The sequence below is a fragment of the Onychostoma macrolepis genome, chromosome 22 (genome assembly GCF_012432095.1).
Source record: "Onychostoma macrolepis isolate SWU-2019 chromosome 22, ASM1243209v1, whole genome shotgun sequence".
NCBI classification, from domain to species: Eukaryota; Metazoa; Chordata; class Actinopteri; order Cypriniformes; family Cyprinidae; genus Onychostoma; species Onychostoma macrolepis.
The window spans coordinates 25,424,528-25,444,188 of NC_081176.1; the positions used below are offsets into that span (position 1 = coordinate 25,424,528).

At 39.3% G+C, this 19,661-nt stretch overlaps 1 protein-coding gene and 1 long non-coding RNA gene across 3 annotated transcripts in view; one reads left to right on the forward strand and one right to left on the reverse strand.

The window, feature by feature from the left end:
• Positions 1-2,669: 2,669 nt before the first annotated feature.
• The window catches only part of LOC131530543 (uncharacterized), a 32,878-nt gene continuing 15,886 nt past the window's right edge, over positions 2,670-19,661 (forward strand). Inside the window, exons 1-2 of the long non-coding RNA XR_009268413.1 lie at positions 2,670-2,768; positions 2,873-2,928. This is a non-coding gene — a long non-coding RNA (uncharacterized LOC131530543). The remainder of the gene's footprint in view (positions 2,769-2,872; positions 2,929-19,661) is intronic.
• On the reverse strand, positions 8,688-13,905 carry LOC131530539 (uncharacterized). Of its 2 annotated transcripts, none has more exons than XM_058760868.1 (5): positions 13,824-13,905; positions 13,377-13,700; positions 11,448-11,570; positions 11,172-11,253; positions 8,688-11,016 (listed from the first exon to the last, which is right to left on the reverse strand). In XM_058760868.1, the coding sequence occupies exons 1-5, from the start codon at positions 13,873-13,875 to the stop codon at positions 11,004-11,006; spliced, it is 594 nt and encodes a 197-aa protein (XP_058616851.1). In that variant the 5' UTR covers positions 13,876-13,905; the 3' UTR covers positions 8,688-11,003. The 2 variants fall into 2 exon arrangements, with proteins under 2 accessions (XP_058616851.1, XP_058616850.1); XM_058760867.1 differs by having other exon boundaries at positions 11,172-11,284.

Sequence of the window (19,661 nt, forward strand, 5' to 3'; positions counted from 1 at the left end):
ATTTCCAGTTTAACAAGTGTGTGCATAGACACTTCCAGTTTTGCCTGATGCCAGTGCAGAGAGCCAGAGAAAGCCAAAAATGTTCTACATAATATCACTTCAAATAATATTTTAAACTTAGGCATATGGTGAATGAATGAAACTAAATTTACTGTTGTGACAGAACGGCCGCCTCCCCTTAATTAACCCTAATTAAACATACACAAACAAGCTAATCAATGTCCTCAGGACTACTTGAAGGCCACAGGCAGGTGAGTTTTATCTGGAGCTAAACTCTGCAGGACAGTGGCCCTCCAGGACTGAGTTTGCCCATTTCTGATATCATCTCAGCCTTAACAAGCCTGTTAAAAGCAGATTCACTGAAGAACACAGGGATAACAAGAACAGAAAAAAAGAGAAAACACGCACACTTATTTCACACCATTTGTCTATAAAAATTCTTAATGAGAATGTTTTATTGAAAATAATAGTTTCATTTGAATAGTCACCATTATGAAGATTAATGTTCAGTGTTCAGCATTCACCTTCACATTTGCATTATCAAAGAGTGCCAAAAACGTAATATTCACTGATCTCATCTGAAGCCTGATCGTAAGTGTGTTGTTCCACTAAACCTGTGACACTGCAGCATGAAAGTCAGCAGTGCTGCAGCAATCCAGTTTTAGTAAGGATTTTTAAAAACATGTTGTGCACAATAAAGTTTTTAACTACTATGTTATTCATATACACAGACATCAACAAGCAGCAAATACATCTCAATAATGGTGACATCAAAGAAAAGCTAAATGTCCAGTGTAAATTATTGTGTAAATCTTACACAATAATGCTGTAGAATCACTGAGAGATGATTTTTTGTTAACATGATTTTGTTTGTTTTGTTAGCTTTTTAAAGCTCAAGAAAGCACAAATAAGTTATTTATGCATCGCTAATGGAGCATGTTTGCCTGAAAAAATTGAGTTGTACATTTTTCAATTGTTACTTTTTTTTTCTTCGTTTTTTCAAAATGTTCAGAGAACATTCAAATGTAATGTTCCTGGACATAAAAACTGGACATTTCAGAGAATATTAAGGAATGATTTCACAACTTAATGGGAACTTTTAGCAACATATTTTTAAAACATATAGTTGGAATACTGATACCTTACAGTGTTTCCTGACATCATGAGACATACAGATCCAGACATCTCATATCCCCTATCTCTGATTTCGCTATCTAGTAGAATTTGAGGAATCTTTATGATAATGGCATTCCTGTGCAGTTACAGTAAATGTCCTGAGGGTTTAAGCAAACACACAGATATGAAACAATTTTTTAGCACGAACATGGGCCACATCTCATCTGATAACATTCAGTAGCTGCATGAACTGTGAGAGGTTAATCATAGAAACAGACACAAGAGCGGTGTGTTTTCATGATTCGGTGAGTTCATGTTTTTAGCTTCTGTCAGTTCTATTACATGTTTCCTGTGTGTGTTCTGCCCCTATCTGCTGTGTGCCAAGACACTCACTGGACCACACCCATTCCTTGCTATTTCCCATACTGTAGCTAATCATTGGTTCCTTTTGTTATCCTGTGTGTTGATAGCCCTTGTGTTTCCCTTGTGCTTTGTTAGTTGTTGAAAGTTATGGAGATGGTTTTGCTTGTGTTTCTATTCCTAGTTTTCCTAGTGTCTTATTGTTTATTTTTTTGTTTTCTCATCTTTAAAACCTGCACATAGATCTAAGCCTCAGTCTGCTTTCTCCTGGACTCATAACAGATTCATTGATCTCATTTAATGATATTTATTGTGCAACATCTGATCTTTGGTTTACTGTTACGTTCAGATCTGTTAATAAAAAGTATTGAAACGAGAGTAAATCAGATTGATTCAAATTGACTGATACTCTGAATAAAAAAAAAAATGGTTTATTGTAAAAATACTTTTATATTAGCTGTACAACAAAAATCAACAGGATGAGAATCTATGAATATACTTGCACTGTGTGTGTGCGCATGTTTACGTGTTTGTTTTGCTTGTGTTAAGGCAGATGACAGCAAGACAGTGGGTTTGTTTAGTCTCATAAAACTTAAAAGAACCTAAACAGAAAGAAAGAGAAGAGATGTTCAGATACTAGTACTAGATGTTCTGCATTGAATGAGCTGTAAATACAGAGAGAAACAACAACCCAGCTAACAGGAAGCATTCTCACAACTTTAGTTAACATTTTGACAAGATTCTCTCAAAGTAATGAACAGACATTCTTCCAGTAACATTTGTTCAAAGACATTCTGGTCTTTAAGAAGTTTCTGTTTCTCAAAATATTCATGGAGCAATTATACCTGAAGCATTTAGCTGGATGTTTAAATGTTACTACTTGTTTCAGAATGTTCAAATAACCAAGAAAAATGTTTTAAAAACATTTTAAACTGGACATTTCAATTCAAATTCAAATATAGTTGAACTGAAATTAGCAACCAAACCAACATGCTGATACTGTAGTATGCCTATAAACAAGCAAAGATTGAAAGGCAATTTCATGACAAGTCTGTGAATGTGAGACTTTTGCTTCTCTCTCGTTTAATTTCTCTATAGGTCAGAATGAGGATGTTGTGGCCAATTGCCTTCTCATCTAGTCTGAGAGCTACCCTTTTCTCCTCCCATGATCAGACCGTGAGTAAATATTACCTTTGAGTCTCACAGCAAACAATCTGTCAAGATCAAAACAAGAGAGAGGAACTATGAGGCAGATCTTTTCGGATTGAGCCCACATATAAAAAAGAAAACATGTAATTTCTTGTTGTTGAAAAGTGTTTTTTAAAACCATTCGACAGGTCAGTTTGTATTTCCAGGCTGTATTTCCTAATTCTGTCTCTTTCATTTTTCTCTGTAGGTCAGAATGAGGACAGCAGGAACATATAAGATCATGAAATGAAGCTTCAGTTGCATGTAAGTCTGTGTATATTTATTTACTCATGTAATTCACTGCTGTACATTTCATCAGTTGGATCAAATGCAAAGATGTCTGTAACAACCTGCTGAAAAGACCAACTTATATATACATATCAAATTTGTTTTTTTAATGAAACTAGCTCAATACTTTGTGGTCTAACCATTTAAATGAAAATTAAAACTTTTGTTATGTATTTATTGATTAATTAAAGTCCAGACATGACAGACAGATGATTTGGAGATGGTAGGTTCAGAGTAAGATCAGAATTATGTTCAATATTAATAATGGTGAAAATTCAGTGCATGGTAATGACAGTGTAGACATGATATAGAAAAATATATAATTACCATTGTCCGTTGACATAATATCACACACACACACACACACACACACACACACAATAAATTTATTAATTAATAAAGCTGTCATTTCATGTATTCTCGAGGGCCTCCTGGTGGCCACGGGTACCCTAACCAGCCCCCTAGTCTGCTTAAACCTTGGGCCGGCTGCAAGCCTGTAACTCTAACCCAAGCCTAACCTAAGTAACCCCAAGCTTGAAATCTGATTGGTCGATAGAAATGTTGATCCAGAACCAACAAGGATGTTGACTGAGGGAATTATGTCAATATACATACGTCAAATATGAAGTATTTTGCCATGTTTTCCAGTAAAAGTTCCTAAAAGAATAAGATGTATTTAGAGAATATACTACCTGTAGGCCTATTAAGTCATTAGAAAACAAAATTGTTCTTGTTTTAAGCATAAACAACAAAATACAGTGAGGTTTATGCTCTAAACTACAACAATATAGCCTAAAGAAATACAGTGAATTTACTGTCTTTGCAATCTTTCTACTGCTCTATTATAAAGAGCATCTTTTTGAGTTTGTATTGTGTCTCATTGTTGTGTGGTGCCATCTACTGGATTAAAAAACAACAACAACAACTAAATCAAATATTTGCAATACTGTATATAGTGACATTGCACACTGTAACTGGTAATTTAGATTAACTTTGTCCTTAGTTTCCCAGTAACAGCACAATTCAGTCTAACTTATACCATATTCATACTATTTCAGTCGAACTTAAATGTATAAAGCACAATGAAAATACAAAGATATAAAAAAACAAACAGCCCTACAAGACCAGGGTTTATGCAGCTGCTGATGAAAGTGGCAGTGCTGGTAAAGATCTGTAAAGATGACTACTTTTGGTCTAGTCTGGGAGGATGATGTAGTTGCTGAACTTTTTTAGTGATACTTTATTCCGAGCTATGACGAATGACCTGCAGAGAGCAGCAGAGAAGCTCTAAAGCATTCAGAAAAGACTTGGGCAAATCAGAAAGTCTTTCTTTACAGAGACCATACCAGTACAATAAAAGTAAGGGGTAACAGAGGAGATGTATTAGTTCATAATGAAATTACCAGATCCACTAGTGTTAATATTGTACACTCTTACAGCAAATAACTTACAATAGAATTCACTTTCAGACAGTGGCATCGTCTGTTAAATCAGTTATGAGAAGACGGACCCCATCTCAATCTTTGCGGGGGTCCTTGCAGCAGAACCAACCCCCCACACACACCCATGTTGGTATTTGTGGTTTATGGGGACTCTCCATAGGCGTAATGGTTTTTATACCGCACAAACTGTATGTGCACTCGCCCTACACCAACCCTACACCTAAACCTACACATAAACCTACCCCTTACAGGAAACTTTGTGCATTTTTAGATTTTCAAAAAAACACCATTTAGTATGTTTTTTAAGCCTTTTGAATTATTGGACATAGGCAGTGTCCTCATAAAGCACCTTCAAATTGTAATACCTCTGTCATACCCATGTCATTAAACAAATTTGTGTCCCCGTAAACCACAAATATTACCCCCGCCAAAATTAGACAACAATCTGTAAATACTTGATTTTTTTCTGAAATATCTTAATAACCTTCATTGCTCAAAATTTGAAGGAATATTAGCTGTAGGTATACTGTTCTACTAACATGTTTGACAAAATATAAAGGCATTTCAACAAAAACCCTTATTTTGTGGAAAACACTGTGATCAAAATTAGAGAACAGCAGTGACTGCAGCACAAAGAAAATTACAACTAAAATTTTGGAGGGTTACAGCTGTCAGAAATTAGTAGGAATTGTAGAGACCCTTGCTTTGAATGACTTCAGCACATTTGCGGCCGCAGGACATCACTAGTTTCTCAGACTGTGCTGGTGTGATCTTGGTCCACTCTTCTTCCAGTCTCTTCCACAGTTTGGTGACTGTAGTGGGTTTCTTAGCCATAACTTTGTCCCCAAAGTGACTTAGATCAGGAGGGTTTAGATCAGGACTCTGCGCCAGCAATTTCGTTATTTCAATGTTCTTAGCTTCAATGAACTACTTTACCTGTTTTGCAGTGTGACTGGGGCATTGTCCGGCATGAACTTATTGGGAGATGCTTGCAGGGAATGAACTGCATGTTGCTGAAGGAGGTTCTGATAAATGTTTGCATTCATCAACTATGTAGCTGTATAAGAGGCCCAACTCCTGCAGAAAACATCTCCCAAACCATGACACTTCCTCGTCCACCTTTCACTGACTTCTTCATGCACTTCGGCTTCAGTCTTTCCTCAGTTTGAAGCCAAAAAAAAGGTTTTCAATCAGACCCAAATAAACAAAACTTGCTTTCATCACTGAAGTGAACTTTGGACCAGTTCTCCTCTCTCCACACAACATGCTCCTCCTCAGCAAAAATGAGTTTAGCTTTTTGATTCTTTCTGCTGATGAGTGGCTTCATCACTGCAGTGTGCACTTTCAGGCCAACTTTTCTTAAACATGCCGAGACGGGTCCTTACCCTGCACTGCACTGAACTGAACTGGCAAGCAGTTCCAGCTGCAGTGTTGAACCGATTCCCCTTTGAAAGTCCCTGCATTATCCTGTCTTCTCAAGGATTTGTCTTACGTGGACAGCCAGCCTTTCTGGGGGACTTGAATGAATTAGTGTCATTGTAAACCTGCAATTTTCGAGAAATCAGTGATTTGGAATGACCAACTTATCTTGCAGTGGCTGAAAGTGTCATCCCTTTGGCCTTCATCTGGACAACCTCCTGTCACAGGGTCTCAGTCACTTTGGAACGGATCACAATCTTGCAATCTCAGTGAAAATCTCAGGAATGCTGCCAGTTAAATAGGGTTCATCATTTAATTATGGAAATTAGCACCAGGTGCCAGATTAACACCAATAACTGGGAGGTACCTGTATCTGTAAATGTTCTCTAATTTTGATCTTGAGTTCTTTTTCAAATATCTCATTTAATTTTTTATACTGTGCTTCAGAATATATATAACTCATGAAATATGCTTAAATGACAATGACCTATAATATATTGGTTGTGCCGATTGCAACATCACAGACACAGACCATAATAGGCCAACTTCATTGTTGTGTTTAAATCACGGCTTCAGACACTGATCACGCTGAGCTTTCCCAAAAGTGTCCACTAGAGGACACAGTGAGTTCCCATTCGAAGGAGAACTCACTTTCGGACATTCCTGACAGTCACTCCCCCTCAAAATGAGTCAAAATACTGGTGTATATGATCATATGATTTATTTTTTTTAATTTTTTTTGCCAACTCATTCAGTGTCTCAGTTTTTCACTGAACTGAACTGAGCACTCATATTAAAGTTTTTATGGTTTCTCATTGTTTATGTGAAAAGGTGAGCTGATCAAGAGTTTATTCACTTTATATGCTTTAGACATGTAAAACATCCATGTTTCACATCATATTTGGTGCTTTAATAGTATAATTGTGCATGTTACATTTTTGCGTGAATATGTAAACAAACTGGGGAATCAATTATTTTAAACAGAAGCTAATTGTCCAAAAGAACCAGTTTGAATTGTCTTCAGTTATGGATTACAGGTAATACTGTTCTAAATAATGTTCAGTTTCTTGCACAGACGGATTGTTTCGCTTCAGTTTGGCTTTGGGGGCTGCCCTTTTTCAAAGTTATTCAAAAGTGCCCCTCTCAGACAAATAACAATGATATTGTAGTCAATAAAACAAAATGCAATTGAATTATAATTAACATGACAATGTGTACTAAACTGTAACTAATCGCTCAAAAGTCGGAAAATTCCTGTTTATTTTTTTTACATATCTGTCGATCTGAGGCGTTGCTATGGGATGCATGCATTTTGCCTGATATTCCACAGTCTGTTCGGAAACCTATAGGCTCTCAAATATAGCTCTTTCAGTGAGTGGGTCACGGAAGGAAAAACAAAAAAATAATAAACCAAACAATATTTAAAAATAAAAATAAAACATCAGTAATCAAAGCTAGTGTGTCGATTTAATCACAAATCCATATATTAGGCTATATATTTTAGAATATTACATAATTCTTCAATGCCCGTTTATCATGTATAACACACCAACCAATCATGATTTGGCACATGTTCAAATTGAATTGGACAATAAGTCAATAACGTGAAGTGGAGTGGTTATTTTCCGTTCTTATTCATAAATCGGTTGAAAATTACATGGACAGATGAGCTTATTTGTGGAGCAATCTGGATCTGCGATTTGTCTCATTTTATAAATGAAATTACATCACAGAGAAAACGAATGCTAAATGACTACAAAAGCACTGCACAAAACCATGCAGTGCCAAAAGTCGCAATAATGGAAGGCTATTCAATTCACTTATATTTATGTATGATATACACCGTTTACTATTTGATGAAACTATCATAGTTATTTAAGCCCAAGTGCCACCTACAGGTCTATTATGTGAAGTGTAGGCTGGCGAAATGATGACATGAAAGAACTTTATTATATGACCATTTAATAATTTAATGATAATTATGCAGCATTATGAAAGTGTTTTATGCTCTTCAAGCCTGCATTTATTTGATAAAAAATACAGAAAAACTATAACATTGTGAAATATTATTACAATTTAAAAGAATGCTTATCCATTTTAATATACTTTAAAATATCATTTATTTCTGTGATGCAAAGCTGAATTTTCAGCATCATTACTCCAGTCTTCAGTGCTTGATCCTTCAGAAATCATTCTAATATGCTGATTTATTAGCAATATTGGAAACAGTTGTGCTGCTTATTTTTATTTATTTATTTATTCATTTATGTATGTATGTATGTATGTATGTATGTATGTATTTATTTATTTATTTATTTATTTATTTATTATTATTATTTATTTTATTTTTTTGGAACCCGTGATATTTTTTGGGGGTTCATTGATAAATAAAAAATAAAAAGAACATTATTTATTCAAAATAGAGATGTTTTCTAACAATACCAAATCTTTAATATCACTGTTTCTATCAATTTAGCAAATCTTTGCTGAATGAAAACTATATTTCTTAAAAAATAAATAAATAAATAAAATAAAATACTGACCTCAAGCTTTTCAACATATATTGTTACAAAAGTTACATTTTAAATAAATGCTGTGTTTTTTTTTGTTTGTTTGTTTTAACTTTTTATTGATCAAAGAATCCTGAAAAAAGTATCACAGGTTTCTAACATTGATAATAAATCAGAATTGCATAAAATGTATTTTAAAGTATATTAAAAATTTGATCAAATAAATACAGGCTTGATGACCATAAGTGACTTCTTGCAAAAATATAAAATAGTAATGTATCCAAACTTTTGACCTTTTTTTTTTTTTTTTTTTTTACATTGCCCCTATTTTACATTTGAGCCCTTGCCCTGAGGAACTCTCTGCACGTCCCTGGTAAAAACATTAAATTTTATAAAGAACAGGTGTGGATTGAACAACAAGGAACCATTGCAACAGATTTTTAAAATTTACTAAGATTGTTAAAAAAAAAAAAAAATGTTATACTGAAATATTGCATACATACTGTATTAAACAACTGTTAGTTTTGACCCTCAGATCAGGATTTGATTGGTCAGCAGCACTGGGACATTTCCAACCTACTGAGCAAGCTTTGTTACATCTGGAAAGTGAAACATATGGAGCTGTAATCGTAATTGTGTAGGAAAACGATTACAAGTGTTCGCTGTTTTACTGCCTCTAGTGTTAATTTCTGTTGGAAACTGCTGTATTTGCGCGTCTCACGAAAAAGTTCCCAGAGGTACTCTTTTCACTGTTCGTACTTGTCTGTGTTTTCAGCAATAGGCCTTCAATAGTTCATATTATGTTCACTTGCTTTTCCCCAAAAGGCTTTGTTTCAACAGTTCTAGTATGACATTTGTGCAAAATCATTTATTTTATTTCAATAATTTATTTCATTTCAAGATTAACCCTAGATTCGTGTGAAATGACTATAGCAATAAAAGCTTCAGCATGAGTTGTGAATGTGGTTTACATACATTAACACTTGGCAAGTGCTAATTGGGCATTGTGTGGGTCTAGTAAACAAACAAAGTCGACATACTTTCCGTTTGAGGTTAAGACAACTGTGAGAACTTCATAAACATAAAGGTGTTGCAAAAACACTGCACTCGTTTCACAGTTTAACCTCCACTCTAGACAAAGGTGAGAGTCATTGGTTGTCAAGTGCCAAACCCAGTGAGCACTGGTTTTGGTTTAACACTTCACATGAGTTTAGTTATAAAAAATAACACTGCACAGTGTTATATTTTTTACTGAACAAATTGCATAGTATGTATAACCAGCTAAAAAAACTTTGTTCAAGAATATTAAGAATGACATACACAAGGATATATATTTAGCATAATGAAGCAACTATTATAACTATTAATATTACATACCAATAAAGCAACTTCATAATAAAGGTAGATCTTAAGGCTGATTTTTAAAAAAAATGTTTTTTATAAATGTCAGGTTGGGCGCGTGTTTTAAATATGGTTATTTTTTAATCATATACTATTTCTTTATTGTGAAACTAATTGTAAAATTAATGTAGATATAATGATATAAGGAATTAAAGGCAGTCGTGTCAATATAAAAGTACAAAATATGTACATTTAAAGTAAAAGGATCCTTTCATCTAGAAAATATTTCTGCCGTTCATTTGCAAACACATTTTTTATTTCTGATTCAAATACCAAAATATACTCACAGACGTTTTCTCAGAATAAAACACACACAAAAACAAGCAGATGGACTTGTCGCACTTACATTTTGTTAAAACAATAAGGCAAAAAAAAAAAAAAGCCCTGAGAGCTGAGTTCGAGAAAGTAGGTTGACAAGCCACAACATTTCACACTAACAACCTTTACCATCTTATGATCATTTAACTGACTCTGTTTACTTTTTAAAATACAGATTAATATATTCAGGTATCAATTAAACCATTTTGACAGAAGCAGTCCTATGTATCTTATAAAAATGAACCTCTTCTCAGTCCAACAGCATTGAAAACTCAATCAGTCAGTCTTCACAATAATAATGAATATTGCGCACACTCTCCATCCACTCTCATACACATATTTGCATCTACAACCACTCACAAAATTTTCCACCAGATACGGCTTAAGACAGCTACTTCAAAGAGAACTAGACCAACTAGCAAATATAAAAGTTAAACACATTTCATCTGAAGCAGGGGTTTTCAAAGTTAGATGCCACCGACCTCTTGCGAGACCCACTTAAATACAAATGCAGGTACATATTTTCATGCATAAAACATTCATACAATAATCATACAATTAAAAAATAAGTGTCTACTTAATAGAAAGTAAATATTTTTCAGGTGATATTTTTAACATTATTAGAATACTTTTAGATATACACAAACACAAATATAAAACTGGCTGTCGGTTCAATAAAATAATTGTGATTAATCTCATGACTTCCAACCAGTCTTTAGAAAGCAGAGTGAAATATGAATCATATCAAATGTAGTCGATTTTTAACTTATTTTACTTTTTTTTTTTTTACTGTATTTTTTCTGAACTTTTCTCAGAGTTTCAGAGTAGAACATCAGGAAAAAATACACAAAAGAAGTATAAAATCAATCATACTCATGTGTTCATGGCTTCGGCAGGCTTAGAGCAGCATAGGTGCTGTTGATTTGGCTCGACCGAATATTTCTACGCAGCTTGGAAAAATTCACCTCAGCATACTGAAAGACCAATATTATCAATTTCAGCTACAGTTAAACAAACATGAACCAAAATGAAGTGTTATAGAATGATATTATACAGATCAGAAAGAATTCCAATAATTATAAATACAGAAATGAATTTTAGTTATAATGATGGTTTCACATATTCTTACATATAATTGGTCCTGATGCTGTTCTGTAACTTGCGTCTGCTGTAGATCAGTGTTAATTTGTTCTGATTGTTCTGTAGACCTTCTGTTTCCAACAACAAAAACCTTTACCAGTCCTAAAAATGGTGTTTCAGATTGAATATTTATACTTATATCACATATAATGGCACAACAATACTTAAATTGTCAAAAGCCTATACAAAGAATATTTATACATTCAATTATCATCAGCTGCTTATGGAGAAAATCATGATATTAATAGATGAAAAAATCTCTCACCGACCACCACAATAACCAGAAGCCCATTAGTCAGTCCAAAGATGATAGTAATAATCTTCCAGTGTGTCTGATCAGTATATTCAGTCACTGTATGATTGTGACACTCAGTTAGCTGAGTTGATTCTGTAATAAAAGTGTCCACAGTCTGTTACTGTAAAAGATGCTATTGTTAGTGCAATAGCTGAAAATGTTGATAATTTACACTGCCTAAAAAAAAAAAAAAAAAAGCCAGTTTCACTGTGCTTTCTACGGTGCCCGCGAGGTGACATGGTCGGTTCACTTTTTTTTGTCAAGGCCACGACATAATAACTTGTGGGAATGTGATATTATGCCGTGGCCACGTTTTGTCGAGGACTTCTTATGTCGTGGCCTCGAGATGCTGTGTTGAGGGAATAACATTCATTTCTCATGGCCAAGAGTTCAATGTGTAAACTAACCTGCGTGACCATAGCAACCCGGGATTATCAGAGATGGATTCATTCATATTTTATTTAGAATTAAGAAATTATATTTATTATATATATATATATATATATTTATATTATAAATTAAACTTAAAATTAAACGCTCATTTATCATCACACACAGGCATAAATACAATCATAAAGTCAAAACTTTATTGGCATAATTGTCAAGCGTTCTGCAGTATTTGCAAAAATATGGTAGGCTAGCAAATACTATAGCATAATTACACAAAACGTTAACTAGGTAAAGTGACACACAAATTGAAAGGGAAATAAGCATATATAACAATAAATATAGAAATATAGCCCTATAAGTTAATGTAATAATAATATACAAATATTAAATTAAATGTTTAATGTTAATAAAAACATTTTATCTGATAATATCTATATGATAATCCCGGGTTGCTATGGTCATGCAGGTTAGTTTACGCATTGAACTCCTGGCCACGAGAAAAATATGTCGTTCCCTCAACATAGCATCTTGAGGCCACGACATAAGAAGTCCTTACCTCGACAAAATGATCTCGTGGCCACAACATTATCACGTTCTCATGTCGTGGCCTCGACAAAACTAAGTGAACCGACCTTGTCACCTCGTGGGCACCATAGCTTTCACCGTTTCATAAGCACTGTTAATATTTCACTGTTAATAAGCAAATATTGTAAATTTTATGATTCGATTTTTATTGCGGTGATAAATATGTTTCTGGCATGTTATATGTTTTGCAACAATGCAGTGCGTAGCTTTTTATTACTTAAACGGCCATGTTGGAAGACAAAACATATTCCAGGATGACAATAGCAAGATTTAATCGGCCACCACAGATTCCCGATATTAACTCTATTGAAAGTCTTTAAGATGTGCTGGAGTCAACTTTAGTGAATGGTTCGACTCTGCCATTGTCAATACAAGATCTCAATCAAAAAATAATGATGGATATAAATGTTGTGATAGTGCATAACTTTGTAGAAACAATGTCCCTTCAAAAGCACAATGTAATCAAAGCTAAAGGTGATCCAATGAAGTATTAGAGCGATTTTTAAATTTTAACAGGACTCAGTTTTCAAAGTGTAAACTCGACTCCAACACATTCCAAAGACTTTCAGTGGGGTTTAGGTCAGGACTCTGTGATGGCCAATATTTCCCAAATTAAGACTGATGAATCTTGGCATTGTCATTCTGCAATCTGTACATGGTACATCTTCAGACATGGGTGTTTGAGAAAATAAAAAGCTACACAAAGCATCAGTTAGATTTAAAAGAATTGTTGCCAAACATACAACATGCCAGAAACATATTAATCACTCCAAAAAATGTTTCAGTCCTAAAAGTAATTGCATATTTATTTATTTATTTTTTTCCTGGCAGTGTATGATGTTACTTATGAATATAAAAGTTTTTAATAATTTAAGTAGGTGATCATCAATATATTTTGATTACTGAATCAGCAAATTAACTCACCATTGAAGTATATTCTGGTGCTGTTGCTGAGTTTTGGAGGTGTGCGTGTGTTCATACAGTAATAAACTCCTAATTCATCAGCAGTCACATTATTAATAACCAGACGATGTTTAAACTGCACTGAATATTTGTTTCTGGATGTATCATTTGTGTAAAAAGGTGGTATTGGTTTTGAGAATGATCGCAGAATCACTGTTGGAGGATCTGCTGTTTTCAGTAAAATCCAATAAACCTCATTTTCATCAAGATCACAGTTTATGGTCATATTTGATCCCAAATCAGTCAGTAGATCTGACACTGCAGCTTGACAACAGATTAATACATCTACAAGATAAAAAAATTATTACAATAATAATATCAACTCTGTAACGCACAACATAAAACTACCTATAATTTTAATAAGTTTACAAAACATGTAAATATATTCAGATCATGTAATAAACTCACAGAACTGAAGCTGAATGATCCTCATGCTGTTGTTGTGAATAAAACAGTTCATTATAAAACCTGGTTCCTTCCACACAACATTTAAGATGAATCTACAGCAACTCTGAAGCAAAGACAGGAAGAAAAAAAAATCTTCCCACATCAAGCAGAGGAAGTCAAAGACAAATTTGCTCTCACCACAACACCCAATTCCTCATCACAATCATCACTTCATTAAGTTAAGCATGTTTGATAGTTTATCATGTTATAGTTTTTCTTGTCAATATTTGGTATATTTCTCATATCACAACTGAAAATCACTAAAACTATCGTTCAACCTCCACATTATCTATTCAGGATGCTCATGTAGTGTGTTGTGTGTGTTTGAAGGCTGATATCTGGATACTGACACTCATGCTTGTCTTTGTTTTGGTTTTAGTCGTAATCCAGATGCTCATGCTCCATGCTGTCTTTTGTTGTGAGCACATGGTGTTTTTTTTGTTGTTGTTTTTTTTACCCTGTTTCATGTGCTTGTGTTTGTGCTTTGTATTGATGGTTTTTGGTCTTCTTCATTGACTGTGTACCCTTGTCTAGTCTTGTGTGTGTTTGTTGAGCACAGGGCTTATGATTGTGTTTCCTTTGGGAAATTGTGTCCTCAATCTGGCAACTCTATTTGATATTTTGAATTTGGATTGCAGTGTCATATTCGACCACTAGCTGTCAATATTTCATCCTAACTGGCATGCATCTTGTGTTGATCACCGGTTATCGGATGGTCCGTGTACGTTTTGGGTCCATTGTACTTTTGCGTCCATTCATTTTTAGTTTTTTAACCCAGAAATGAAATACGGAAAATGCAGTTTCTTCAATAATGGTTGAACTCTGATGAATAGAATAAGCAGGAACAAACTAATTTTCATTATTCAAAATTCCTATTTCATTAAAAATAGTAAAAATGAAATAACGACGCACCCTCTCGCGCTACTGACGTAGCTACCATAACTTCTTTATGAAAACATTTAGCTTCAATATTTTTATGATCTTAATAATTGTTCATGCCTAAAAACATGTATGAAATGCACATTAGATAGCCAATTTCTTTGCAAATAACTGTATCCTGGACAAGTTCTACAGGAGAGGAAATGAAACAAAAGCAAGAGAAGGTCAGTTAAAGCAAAGACAAGGGACTTTGGTTAAAGCTAAATAGGATAATTTAGTAACCGATGCGTTCCTGTCGATACTCCACTGCATTACTGCGATAATCGTTCCGGAACCTCTTGTATTACGACACCGTGGGCCGAACATACAAGTAACCAATCAGAGAGCTTGAGCGCCATGCGGTCAAGGGTTCTCCATCAGAAATGTCCCATGCATACTGTGCCTTTAAGCAGAGAGGACTCTGGCCTGTAAGGCCGGTACCTCCAGGTTATAAAACCTAGCAAATGTGGATGGTGAGGCCCAGCTGGCCACTGCACAGATCTCTGTAATAGACACACCACTAGACCACGCCCACAATGAGGCGATGCCTCTTGTGGAGTGGGCTCGTACTCCAATGGGGCATTGTAGGCCCAAGGACGAGTACGCTAGCATAACGGCATTCACTATCCATCTGGAGAGCCTCTGCTTCGTAACCGGAAGCCCTCTGGCACGGTTCCCGAAGCTAACAAAGAGCTGTTCCGACCTCCTGAATTCCTCCTGGCACCCCTCAAGAAGCGGACAACCGAAGTGTCCCTGCCCAGCGATTGACCTGCTATAGGGGCGTGCGAGGCCGCTATAGCTGCTACGTAAACCTTGAGTGTGGACGGGGTACATCCTTTATCCAGCAGTTCCTGCAGGAAGGACAGAACCACTGATAAGTCAGAGGTAGACGGGTTTTCACCACGGTCTAGGCACCACTTGGAGAACACGGACCATTTAAGGGCATAGAAGCATCACATAGACGGTGCTCTAGCCTCAGAAATGGTTTTCAGCATGCTCTTTCAGCATGCTCCGAAGGTGCAGGGCCCAGAGGTCGGGCCGAGGGTGCCAAATTGTCCCATTCGCTTGAGACAGGAGGTCCCGTCTCAGGGGAATGGGCCAGGAGGCTGCTACGAGCAGCTGAGTCCGCTCTGACAACCAAGGTTGATTTTTCCACAGGGGGGCCACCAAGAGGACCCTGTGTCCCCGCTCCTTGATTCGCCCAATAACCTGCGGGATCAGGGCGATCGGGGGGAACGCATAAAGGAGGAGGTTGGGCCATTCGTGGGCCAGCGCATCCTCGACCTTCGAATAACAAGTCGGGCAGTGAGAGTTGTCTCCTGAGGCGAAGAGGTCTACCTCGGCCTCACCGAAATTCTCCCAAATTCTCTGAACCGTCTGCGGCTGGAGCGTCTACTCCTCTGTTGATGTGAAGCTGCTTCTCCGCTTTCGACCAATGTCCGAAGGCTGGTCTGCCCTCACACAGTGCTCCCCAACCCGTGTTGGAGGCATCTGTCGTGACAACCTTTCTCCTGCAAACCATTTCCATAGCCACTCCTTTTTCCATCCAATGAAGTTCTCTCCAGGGGGCTAGGGCGTGACGCCATGCATGTGATGCAACTTGAGGTTTCAGCATGCGAAGCAGACCAAACTGTAGCGCTGGCGATGCTGCGGCCATGAGGCCTAGCATTCTTTGAAACGTCTTGAGAGGGCGAGTGGTATCGATCTCGAAGGAGGTCGCGCGTTCTCGCATGGCCAGAGCACGGTCTGGTGCGACTATGGCTCTCATTTGAGTCGAGTTGAGAACTGTTCCCAGAAACGATATACGTTGGCTGGGAGACAGCTTACTCTTGGCGAAATTGACCGAGTCCCAGGCGCTTTAGGTGGCTGAGGAGGAGGGTTCTGTGCGATTAAAAGTTCCACCTCTGACTGGGCCAGAACGAGCCAGTCATCGAGGTAGTTGAGAATGCGGACTCCCATCTGTCTCAGAGGCACTTCGTAAAAGTGCGGGGGGCCAGAGACGGTCCAAAGGGAAGGACCGTGTACTGATAAGCCACTCCCTCGAAGGCGAATCTCAAGAATCGTCTGTGGTGGGGGGCAATTTGGACGTGAAAATATGCATTTTTCAGGTCCAGGGAAAGAAACCACTCCCCTGGCTGAATCTGCGAGAGGATCTGTTTCAATGTGATCAGCCTGAGGAAATAACGGCTGTAGAAGCCTGACTCGCTCTGAGCTGGAGAAACTCTTTCTATTGCTCCTTTTTCCAGCAGAATCATCACCTCTGAGCGTAGAACGTGGGCGTTCTCGCTTCATACTGAGGTGGAGACCACGCCGCTGAAGCGCGGGGGTATTCGAGCGAACTGAAGTGAATAATCTCGTTTTATTATCCCCATAACCCACTCTGACACTCTGGGGATGGCCTACCATGTGGCGAGGGGTTGGATAAACTCGAGTGGCCAGCGTTTGGGTAGGAAGTGTCACATGGCCTGGGACGACTTCTGTGCCTCAGTAAAACGTTCAGCAAACCCTTTGACCGCCGGACCAAAGAGGCCGCTGGGGGAAATCGGGGCATCAAGGAATGGGACCTTGTCTGCGTCCTTGATCTCCGTTAGCGTGAGCCACAGGTGGCGCTCGAGCACCACTAGGCTGGCCATGGACCTCCTGATTGCCTGGGCGGTGGTCTTGGTGGCGCGCAGTGCCAGGTCAGTAGCACTTCTCAGCTCCCGTGAGAGTCGCAGGATCAGGCTCAGACTTGTCCATGGAAGAGAGGAGTTTGGCCTGAAAGACCTGGAGGACCGCCATAGAATGGAGCGCCGAGGCCGCTTGGCCAGCCGAAGCGTAGGAGCTAGAGCATCCTTATTCTATAAATCCTTTCACTTAATCCAGTAGTATGTATTATGTTAATAGTCTGTATCCTATATCTCTATTAAAATCATAACCTAACAAATATGCAAAATCCTTTACCTCTTTTGTTTAAATATGATATAAATTCCTTTCTTTTCTCATCATACCTTTTACAATATCATATGCTCCACTGTTTCTTTCTCCCCACAATTGACCATATGCACGGAGCGCTATTTAGAACTTCCGGATAAAGAAAAACCAGCTCGTTATATTCTGGTGAAGCTCATTTTATATGCGCTATAGAGACTCTCACAGAAACATCTTCTGCCTCATTCTTATCAGAAACTGAGAAACCAAATAATTGCAACACCATAAATAGTGATTGTGGAATTGTCACAGCTCACGGGGTTCACGGGAACCAGGAACGAGGAGACGAGGAATTAACAACACGGGAGTTTAATATTCAGACAGGAACACAGATCACAGGTAGGGTAGACACTTGAAGACCGACAAACACTAACTGAAAGGACTGGGGCTTATAAAGACAAGACAATCAAGGAACTAAGGAGACACACCTGGAATCAAATTAAACAATCAAAGGGAGACAGAAACTGGGTCACAGGGCACACATGGGGAGCAAAACACATACAAGACAGTCCAGGGGCGTGACATTACTCCCCCCTCCTGGAAGGTGCGTCCTCGCACCGTGGAACAACAGAGGATGGAGGGGGGGAAGGGGGTGGGAACAAAGGCGGAGGCTCAGGAGGAGGACGGACCACCGGGAGGGGGCCGGCTGACAGAGACCAGGAGGTGACGAAGGAGGGAGGAGCCAGGAGGAGACAGGAGGGACCCGGGCAGGAGGAGCCTGGCAGGACCCAGGCCACAGCCATGATGATGGCCACGGTGGAGCCGGCGGAGGGAGGAGCCATGGAGGAGGCATGGCCGCCGACTCCAGGGGCCGACCAGCGGCGGAGCAGGTGGTGGAGGAGCCTGAGGCGGAAACGGAGAGCCGACGAGCCAGGGGGATGCCGAGGATCCGGGGGGCCAAGGTGGAGCCGAGTGCTCAGGTGACCGAGGCAGAGACGGAGCTCCGGAGATCCGCGGGCGGACCCGGAGCGACTGAGGACCAAGGTGGAGCTGGCGGGAGGAAGGAGCCCAACTGAGCTGGTGGGGCGGGCGGCGAGGTGCAGCCGGAGGAGCGGAGTCCTGAGGCGATGGCGGGTCGACGCCCGACCAGGGATGAGTCGGAGGGGCGAGGGAGCCCGGTGGAGCTGGAGGATCGACGGGTGACGGTGGAGGCGAGGGAGCTAGGAGCCGAGGTGGAGCCGCTGGGTCAACGGGCCAAGGCAGAGTCGGGCCGAGGAGGTTGGAGGCGGAGGTGAGGATACTCCAGCCCCGGCGACGCTGGAGGATGGCAGTCCGTGGGGCTCGCACCGCATTGATGGTGGGCTGAGGCGAGCAGAGGGGCTGCCAGACGACAGCGGTGGAGGAGGCAGGAGCGGGTGGGAGGGTGGGCATTTTCGAGGAGCGGGCACTGGACGATTTGAAGCCCTCTCAGGGCTGAACAAGGGAACCAAGGACGAAGGAGGGCTGGACGGGACCAGCGGGGATGACGGAGAGAGGAGAGGGGGCAGTTCGACTTCCAGTTCAGTTTCCCAGTCTATCAAATCCTCCACCATGTCCAGCAGCCCCAGATGGATAATCATCTCACCCTCAGCCACGGTGCAGGGGGCGGAGTTCCACTCCCGGGGCAATCTTCCGCTCAGTCGCTCTGCTTCGTGCTGGCTCGCAGATCGCGGCGGGGAATGGCTCTCCGTCATCGGTGGGCTCGGGCTGATGCTCCGTACCGCTGGGAGTTGGTGGGCTGGGCTCTGGGTCTGGAGTGGATCTGGCGAGTTCATCCTCGTGAGAGACGTGATCCTCGTGATCCGTTTCTCACCAGAATCCACTCCACGAAGGCGGCGAAATCCTCTCGAGGACAATCCTCGGACGACAGCGCTCTGCACGCGGTGTTCAAGCTTGCGTTGTAGAACGAGCAGAGCGCGCCCTCCGGGTAGC